The sequence below is a fragment of the Dermacentor andersoni genome, chromosome 1 (assembly GCF_023375885.2).
Source record: "Dermacentor andersoni chromosome 1, qqDerAnde1_hic_scaffold, whole genome shotgun sequence".
NCBI lineage: Eukaryota > Metazoa > Arthropoda > Arachnida > Ixodida > Ixodidae > Dermacentor > Dermacentor andersoni.
Genome location: NC_092814.1, coordinates 154,757,368 through 154,767,402, shown reverse-complemented (window position 1 = coordinate 154,767,402; position 10,035 = coordinate 154,757,368). Strand labels below are relative to the sequence as shown.

Sequence of the window (10,035 nt, the reverse complement as noted above, 5' to 3'; positions counted from 1 at the left end):
GTAGAATTCGAGCGTCGGTCATCAAGAAAGCCACTGAAGGTGTGATAAAGCGGACTGAGTACTGCGTAGCTGCAGAAGGACTACAATTTGAACACGTCCTCTAGACAGCAGCTGGTGTTCAGCGGCGCTTACGAATTCATGTGTAATAAAGGCACCATCAAATGTTTTTTTTTTATTTCTCTTTTTTTTTTGTACAGACATCCCGATTGCCAAGTCGGCTCATTTAAAAGTGGTATGCTTATTTTCTGGAACGCATCGGTCTTGCCTTTTCTCTACACGTGGGTCGCTTCCCGGTCTGTTTGTTTCGCTTTTATTTTTTGCTACGAACCTGCTTTTGCAGCACGTATACACTCTCATAAAAAAATGAAACCGTCACATTAATTTGACTTTGGTCGGAAGCAAGTTTCTGGCGCGAGATATAGCTGCGCGCGCACTCCGTCGATGCGGTGCGAGCAAAGCCGGGATTTTGAAATATTTTTTTTTGCCTATTACATTGCTTTGCGCGTTTCGTGCGTGGTCAGAGCGCCGCTTCGGTCGCGTTATCAAGGGGCTTTCATTATCAATGTGACTAGCCTGCCTTGAGAGACGGATAATACGTGTGACTTGAAATGAGAAGGAATAACTGCGAAGCCGCGAAACCGGCTGTTGGTGCTCCTTCCGTACCATTATCAAGGTGATGCACTATTTCTTCGGGTTTTCGACAGGCAATGCAGTTGCTTTCAATTAGTTTATTTGAGGGCGCTGCATTATGGGGGGGGGGGGGGGGGTGATGCGGGTGGGAGCTCAGTCACGGGGTGTTTTTCATATTACATGAGGTTTCTTTGCCAGCCGGAAAACATTGTGCGCAATTAGTACGTCGCAGAAAACACATCAGTTAGATGTCATTTGGGGGTGCCTACATATGCCTCATTGACGTTTTAATAATTAGGACAGTACTTCTCGAGTTAGATAATTTATTGCAATTACCGATTTAAATATCAGTAACGAAAGAATTACTGGCGGCTACTCCACTGTACTGAAAACAATATGCACTAGGTTTTCTTCGAGTAACGCAACTGCTCTTTTTTTAAGTATTGGTGCATGATAGTTGGGGCATGCTGTATAATTCACTCAGTAACTGAAGTGAGGCCAAGCCGGATTCATTCGAAATTAGAATCAACAGCATTCATGCGCAGAAGCGCTTATAGTCGGACTCACAGAAAAAGAAAGAAGAGACAGAGAGGGGGGGGGGGGCTGCAGTTTCGCCGGGAAGGTGAAGCCGTATTGGTGATAGCATAATATACGACAATTACACAAAGGAGGAAGAGACGCCAGATTATTGGTGGTGCGAGAGGACTCAGGCTTCGAAATTGAACTGTCTTCTAATATGAGGTCTTGTAGAGTCTCATATAAGGCCGTCCTTTCGGTGAACAATTCTTCTAAAACACGCGAAGTTTCTTCAAGTGCAAGAAGTGTATATATGGAGTTCGGAAAGCTGGCCTGGCCCCAGCCCCCTCCGGAAAAATGAAAACTTTCCGCCAATAGGTCCGACCATAAGCGCATTTTTAGCAATCTTCACTCTGTCAATGAGGCTCGCATGAAATTCCTAATGGGGTCACACGCTAGCTGTCGTACGCCCATAAACAAGATACTCACGGAAATAGTTGTGTGTGTGTGTGTGCGTGTGCATGTGCGTGCGCGTGTGCGTAGTTCCGCACTGATCGACTTCCTCACTTGAAAGACGGTCGCCTTAGACGGGGCGCCCCGCCGCGGTTCACATCGAGTGGCTATGGTACTGCGCTGCTGAGCCGCAGGTTGCGGATGCGATGCCGGCCACAGTGGCCGAATTTTAAAAATTAAATTGGGGGGTTTAACGTGCCAAAACCACTTTCTGACTATGAGGCACGCCGTAGTGGATGACTCCGGGAATTTCGACCACCTGGGGTTCTTTAACGTGCAGCTAAATCTAAGTACACGGGTGTTCTCGCATTTGGCCCACATCGAAATGCGGCCGCCGCGGCCGGGATTCGATCCCGCGACCTCGTGCTCAGCAGCCCAACACCACAGCCACTGAGCAACCACGGCGGGTCGGCCGAATTTCGATGCGGGTGAAATGCAAAAACGATCGTGTACTTAGATCGTGCGCGTTAAAGAACCCCAAGGTGGTCAAAATTAATCCAGCCCCCCACTACAGTGTGCCTTATAGTCAGATCGTGGTTCTGGCAGCAAGACACCAGATTCTAATTCATTATTTTCGGCGGCGCAAAGTAAATGTTTTAGTAAATTATTTTAGACGGTCAATGAGTAAATGTTTATTGCGGTACACGAAAGCACTTGTCACTCGATGCGTTGAACCGTAAAACGTGTCACACTAAACACTGAAAACACTGCACACGTGTCCCGACCTTTGCAGCCACACAGAAAGCGACGCAGGTCGCTCACATCTTATCCGAACGCATAAGCATAGATATTGTGGGATCGATTATACAGGCGGGGATCTGGCGACTTACGCGGCATTGACAATCCGACATTTTGCGTCATATTTATATTTTCTTCTTGAAAGTATAATGAATTGGGATGCCCAAATCCTTAGCCTGTCTGGTGCTCTTTGGATACACACGGTCAGTGGGAAGTTCTGTGCATTCCTGAGGCCGTCCCAACCACTGCACGACGTCCTTGTTCGAAGTACTGTGCCGATTCTCGTACAGGGCATCGCATAGTGCGCACAGATCATTCTTGGGAGTAATAATGCCATATTTCTCTTTCCAAGTCATGTAAGCATGGTAGGACTTGAAGTGGCGGAAAATCTTGTTCATCTCGTTCACAGCTTTCCCCACTGTAGGAGCCGCGGTGGCGTCCACAACTGACATCGGTGGTACGGTATTCCCGAGTCTGGAACGTCCGAAGTAGACGGGTATGATGAAGTATTGAAGAGCATCGAACAGTAAGTGACTCGGATGCTCGAAGCAGGGTGAACTATCGACGATGAACACAAAGTAGTAGAGCTTCTGAAAAACCCGTAAGCAAGCGTCTGGGTTCCTGTGGCACTGTCTCCCGCCGCAGTCCTCAATGATGTAGGCACCGCTGGCGCTCGCAACAAGATGGGCGAATTGAAATTCGTTCGTTATGTTTTCGATCGATTTTGGTGAGGATTTGATGCGATCGGCCTCACATTTACTCACCAACCACACGGCGGCCCTTGATTTGAATTTGAAGCTCCGGTTGAAGGTGTTGAGCGATATTTTCGTATGCACGGTAGCCCATGTTTTGTATGGCATGATCACGTCGGCGTCTTTGCGCTGCGACATTGTCCAGTTGAACTGGGCGGTCATGAGTCGCAGGTCGTTAGAGGCTTCCTCGCCTCGTGCCATGATGACCCATACCTGCCCTTTGTGTCGATACGTCGGCACGTCGTAGTAATTGACGCTGCTGGCGTCGAAGAGGATAGCGTCGGCTCGCCTCAGGTAGTTCCTATCCCTGGTGACGAAACAAGTCCTATGGTCGGCACGAACAGGGCAGTGCTTCAAGACGCCCTCGTCGCTATTCAGCATCGACTTCTCGGATTCCCAGCGGTAAGTGGGCGCTGACCACACAAGAATGCGAGGGTTATCGACCTCTTCGTCCAGATAGCCATTCCCCAGATCGCGCTCGTACCACGGACTCCAAGGAATGCCTCGCCTTGATTCCTCTACTACGTCCTTCCAGTAGCGCATGATCACGAGGGGTATAAGTGAGGAGACCGCAATCAGCAGCGCCATGCCAACGAAAGGCAGCACGTCGGACCACTCCCTGGCTAGCTGGAGGGCAGCGTGAAAGCAGGAGGCACCGTCGTTCTCCCGGCGGGCACGGTGCCGACGGCGCCGTATCGCTTCCATGTTGAACTTGCGACAGGTCGGTGCCAAGTTCAGCTGAAATACAGTACTAGTCAGCCAGAGGGTAAATGCTCGAACGCAGTTATATTTCAAACGCTTAATATATCACGCAACTTAGGGGGAATAATGTTCCTAAGCAGCGCGTAAACTATGAAGAACAGAGTAAGGCTGTGGATTCATTTTCGACACTGCAATACCAGATCAAGAATTCGGCTCCGACAGGTTATAATAACGTTATTCCTTATGCTCAGATGCTGGACATATGAAGCAACGTGCATTTCAACCATGGCATGAAAAAAGTAAGCCAACCGTTCGTCTTAGTGTATTACGATAGCGGGCGATGTGCCCAACGCTTTCTCCGAAGTTTGCCGCAAGCACAATAGCACAACAAGTTGCACTTCTCAACGATGTGGTAGTCGCTGCCTCTTAGTGTTGTTTGGAAGCAAATGAAGCAACAGAGCAGGATACGAACCTTCAGTTACAGAGACCGCATCTTCGCTTGCAGCCTAGAAAAATAATCTCTCAACCACAGTGCCGTCGAACAAACGCTCGCATGTGCTCTCAGGTCTGGCGAAGTTCAATCATTAAGGTGCACAAGTAAGCAGACATTGGGAAAACGACCGGCTACTATCAGTTTTCCCAGCAGCTTTGGTTTTACCGCGCACTCGAAGGCATATATATTTGTCCGAATAATTCGCATCTTCATTCTTCGATAGCCCTTAATCTTGAGTTTCATTTTCGTGAAGGAATTTAGCTTCTATCTTAGCGCATGAGTAGCGGCACGCATTGCAAAAACGGGCGAGGATGATGTTTTATGCACCTTATGCACAACACTTATGCACCGGCCATGTCAGCGTCACGCCGGGGCCAGCTTTGCCATCAAGCCGCCGTTTGTGGCGACATGCTGCGCAGGCGAACGTTACTCGCTTAGTTGGTGCGTTTTGAAACGCGGCCTTGGAGCGCTGTGGATGCATAATCTCCTTCACTTGCTCGCCGCGATCGCCAGCAAAAATCCAACGTGCGTGCCGCCACACGGCAGCAGCAAATAGAGGTCGTGTGTTACGTGACCTAAGGGTGTGCGAATATTCAAAACGTTCGAATAAGGAATCGAATGTGCTATTCGATTGCTCCTCAAATTAAATAGTCACTATTAGCAAATGCGAATATTTAAAATAGTTTTCGTGAATCGCCGCCGTAGCACTGTGGCTATGGCGTTGCGCTGCTGAGGTCGAGGTCGCGGGCTCGATTCCGGCGGCAGCATTCGCAAGATCTCCCATGTAGTACTGAGATTAAGGTTCGCGTTGCAGAACCGCAGGTGACAGTGACAGTGACAAGAACTTTATTAAGAGTGTCCTGAGGAACTTGATTGGGGGAACCGAAGGTTCCCCGATCAAGTTGGTGGCTTCGCCCACGACGGGACAGGGAGATGGTGACTCTCCGCGACGTCGCGGGCCCTCTGGACGGCCTGTAGTTGGTTTGGGAAATCCGAGCTCTTCAGCAAGGCGTCCCACTTGGACTTGTTATGAAAGTCGGAGCCCGCGTTGTACGGGCACAGCCAGAGCATGTGGTCGAAGGAGCAGCACGCGTGACCGCATTTGGAGCACGATTGCGGGAAGTTCGGGTCTATCCAACTCAGCGCTCTAGGGGTGAGGGTGAGAACCGCAGGTAGTCGAAATATTTCTGGAGTCGACCACTACGAAGGGCCTCATATTAGAATCGTGGTTGCAGCACGTAAAGCCCCGTTAGCAAGAATATAGGAAACAGAGGGGCTCGATTTTTGTTAATCACGACCACATAAAGTCGACATGCGATGAAGCCCGGGAAAGCATAGAGGTAAATAGCTGTGGTTGAAATTGAGATGTAGAAGATAATGACGAAAAGATAAAGTGGATGAAAAGACAGCTTGTCGCTGGTGGAAGGCGAACCCACAACCTCCACATTACGCTTGTGTTACACCACCAACTGCGCTACGGCGACGGCTATCAATCCGGCCGTGGACTGAGCAAGGATTCACGCATCACTCCCACGAGCGCTTACAGGGCACTGATATACTTGTTGAATACAGTAAGACACCGCTTCCAACCTGTAGACAATGCTGTCTTGAGCACGGATACAAATGTTATTCTGCTGCGCACAACAGGGAACCGGGAATCATGCACAAAGAATCGCTTGGTTTTTCTTGCAGCTTTCGAAGCTCCCGCTTTTTTCCTACCGTATGCAGTGTTAGTGATGATGTTACAGTGATCGAGACGGATGACGTCAGCAACCCACGTATACCAACGATTGTGCGATCGTAGGTCACTATGAATTACTTGCGAGCACAAGCTCGCGCACGCGCGCACACCCTTTCAGATGAAATAGAAAAAGACGTCCAGTTCTCGCTCCTTTTCGCTCTCGGGCATATTTGTCAGATATCACTTAGACGCCGGACACTGGGGTCAATTTCTCGGGCTTTACAGTGTGGCGCCGAGCGCTACCTTAGTTTAAAAAGAATTATGCTGTTTCCATCAAATATGAAATACAAAGAAAAACTCAAGCGTGTGTGCTTTAGAATGTTGCGAATATGGAACCACGTGAGACGTTCATCGCAGCCGTCGTCGTTTGAATGAGAAGTGCGGGCGTGCGTCGCTTAATCGTTCTCTCAGTGGTTTACGGGAGGGAAGCATGCGAAACAAAAGTTGCTGCTGCTGCACGCGCGACTAAATACGGGTCTCGAGGTGCGATGAGACTTAGTGCTTTTCAATCTTGAGTTTAACTTCTTGCAGGCTGTAGTGTACGTTTTATGTTTTCTTTTAACATTTAAAAGAACGAATTAATTGCGCATCAACACACAATGGTGACAATATAACAAGCGATCGCATAGCAAGACGGCGACCGAGACGCAAGAAACATTTATGTCGGAACAGTCTCTCATTTACATAATACAGACTAGTAATTCACGTGTATGTACGGGCCAAGTGCTGATTATATTTGAGGCTATTTTTGCTTGTCATTAATGACATACGAGATGGCGTCCACCAGATAGAGGAATATGCGTATGTGCTGCGAATTTTTCGATATACAAGATAAATAGGTGGGCTAGTTGGTAATGCAATATTAGAAAACTTAGAGCACAAGAAAGACACTGCACGTAGAAAAGGAACACACGCCACAAGCGTTGGTGCTTGCATTAAACGCAATAATAGATATTTCTGAGCTTCTGCACATACAGTGCTTTCTAGATAAATGCTTATATGAATCCTGGTATCAAATGGCAGCGTATGCGTGAACATTGTTGCTGTACTTACACGAAGCAAGTGAACAATTTTTAAAGCATAATTTGTGCATAATTTCTGGTGTTTGCGAGACACTGCCTAGGAAATATATTTCTTGACACTGCATTTGCCTTATAGATAATATAAGATTGCATGTGTGATGCCAGTATTCCACACTGCTTCGACTTGCGTGCCACGCATTTGATACTTGCTAAGTTCGTTGAGCATAGTTTCGGCCGTACAAATCGAAGCCAAGGAGCACTTTTACATCAAGGCAAGATGTACTGTACTATAAATTTGCCATTCAGAAGACCAGTTCCGCAGAAAGGAACATTACATTGAGGTAGGTATGCAGGCGCGCTCGTCACAGGACGCGTGCGTCAGTGCGACTGGAAAACGAAACTGGAAGAAAGGAGGCCACCCACCGCGGCTGTCGTGAATGCCACATATCACGACAGCTGCGAATGGGCACCCCGCTTGCATCGGACACCGGGCCCAGAAGGACTTTAGAGGTAGCGTTCCGTGGGGTGCCCTACTATATAGCTTTGCGGGAGTGTCCATTCTTTAGCGTAGCTACAATGTCCTGTGGGCAAACCTCGAAAGGTTGCCATAGGCGCACCAAAGTTATAAAAAAAAGAAGACATAAACAAATAAAGGAGCTATATACAGGGCGTTTATACCGGTGCCGCCGCAGCTGAGAGGAACCGATGAGTTGGGGGGGGGGGGGGGCGGAATCTCGAAAGAAGCATAGCCCTCTCTATATTATGCCCATTAATAAAGGGTCCATTTCAATAATGCTTTCGTTAATAGTGCCATTCAAATGCATCACAATCATTTCAAAAAAGTGTGTTTTAGGGCCCCTTTAAGTAAGCACCCGCCTTTCTTCGTTCGTGTGCCCTTGGAATGCAAAGGATTGATCCGCTATGGCGTTCGAGGTGCAATTAATACTTTTATGGAATAGAGGGCCTAGTCAAGCACTGTCGCCTTTTGCCCTCCTTTTAAATGCTTAAAGTGTCACACATAAATAAAAATTTTCACTTTATATTTCAAGTGCTCCTGAATCTTTGCTTTCCAGAAAGACTAAGGCCCTATGAAGTGTGAGCGGTCGCCACAAAGGGGCACTGGACGTCGAAATGAAGACACTTCTGGTCGATGGCCAGTCTCATACGCAACGAGAAATATTGCCTGGAAGGTCGATATTTGCGAATAGTTTCGTTAACTACGCTAAAATCTTTGCATACTGCTCCCCGCGTGTCTATTACTACACATTCGTAATAATAATTAATTAATTATTGATTAATTATTTAGTTTTCTATTCGTTCTATCATTAATTATTTTACTTTATTCGCAGAATGTGCAGGGTCGTGAATACAGCTATTATTGCAATATTTAAAAATAATCTCGCACGTGCAGAATAGCATAGTGCGAAAGATAGATAAACATAATTTACCCGCACCCTTCCCCCTCCTAAGGCATTTTTTTTAGTAACAAACGGAACTATATTAGATATAGAGAGAAAATTTAATGATAAGTGGAGAGGTTAGCCTAGCTGCAGGCTTGGCACGCTACTTCGTGTGTAATTAATATATGATGAAAGATGAAAAAGAAATCACCGGCGATTGCGATACTCAATTAGTGCGAAATTTGAGTTCAGCTCTATACGTGTTTTCATTTCGCGATATATTGACTGGCGCGGCCAGTCTGTCTCGTGAGGCACGTTGCAAGCGGAGCGAAGGGTGGCGCGATCGCGACAGCCAGTGCGTGGGTGACGCATGGGCGCGATTCACAGCAGCCGCCGCCGACAGACCTCCCAGACGACGCGCGCTACTCTGGCGCCATGTCCTAACCATTGTCGCAACCCTACTCTTCCGCTTTCGCCATACCCTCTTCCGCTTTCCGCCTCAATTTTCCGCTGCACCCTCCACTCTGCTTTCCGCCTCGCGTCTTTGATCCCCCCTCTGCGCTCCGCGTTCGCTTTCATCTTTCGCCGTGCTCGTTCCACTCGGTTACGCCCAGCTACGACGCCGAGGCACGCCGACGCTCGCCGCAGGAACGGGCGCCGAATAGCTGCGCTCTAAAAAAAATGTGACAGCGAGTTAAGTGTTTACATGTATCTCGGTGTGTCGAAATCATATTAAACACTTCGTCCAGTCTTTGCGAAAAAGCCAACAGTCTTCACTTGTGCGCAAGTCTTCCACACAGCATTAACACGGGCAAATGACACGGTAGAAAATACCAATGCCCATACAGCATTTCAGCCATGGCCACAGAAACACGAGTCTTTCAAGTTACAAGTTTCAAGTTTTTATTTACCGTTACTAAGATGTTACTTTGCTTCACGGCAATATCATTAAATAAACTGGAAATGTGTGTTTGCCGCTTTTGTCTGTGCGTTTGTACAAAGGGCTGACTGCAGTTACTACCCCTTTAATGTATTCCGTGTAGCTGCGGGAAACCAACGTTAACGGCAGGAATTCGCAATCCGCACTGCTCCTTTGAAGCAAAAGAATCTCATTACTTGTTTTCTTTCTGTTCATGCGATATTATCTAGGTCGTAAGTGATGTTTCCCTGAAAGAGGACCGACGTACGAACGCCGTTTGAGAGGAAATCGGCGTCGTGTAGTTCCTATTTTTGCGCAGTGTGTTTAGGACTTGTCGTCGTCGACTATGAGAACGAGCGCTCGCGTACTGCCTTCGCTGTTGCAATTTCCGTCTTGTAATGCCTCCAGGCGTGGCCACTTAGTAACGGCCTCCTTGGCAGCAACCCGACCAGTAGGCGACGGTTAGGTGAAAAAAGCGTAAGCCTTTATATATGTTGTGTGTATATCTAGATTAACAGCCTATATACAAGGTATGCGAATTCGTTCTATTTGTCCTGTTTTCTTTTTGTTCTTCTTTTACCCACTCAAGGAAGGAAAAGACGAGTAGGG

At 47.7% G+C, this 10,035-nt stretch overlaps 1 protein-coding gene across 1 annotated transcript; it reads right to left on the bottom strand.

Annotated features, from left to right (window-relative positions):
* Positions 1 to 2,522: 2,522 nt before the first annotated feature.
* Positions 2,523 to 3,854, bottom strand: LOC126546233 (alpha-(1,3)-fucosyltransferase C-like). Its single transcript, XM_050194388.3, has one exon. It carries the CDS (start codon positions 3,852 to 3,854, stop codon positions 2,523 to 2,525), a length of 1,332 nt encoding a protein of 443 aa, XP_050050345.1.
* Positions 3,855 to 10,035: the final 6,181 nt, after the last annotated feature.

Excerpts from the sequence above, each read along its gene's own strand:
- LOC126546233 (XM_050194388.3), bottom strand. The coding sequence starts at position 3,854 with ATGGAAGCGATACGGCGCCGTCGGCACCGTGCCCGCCGGGAGAACGAC.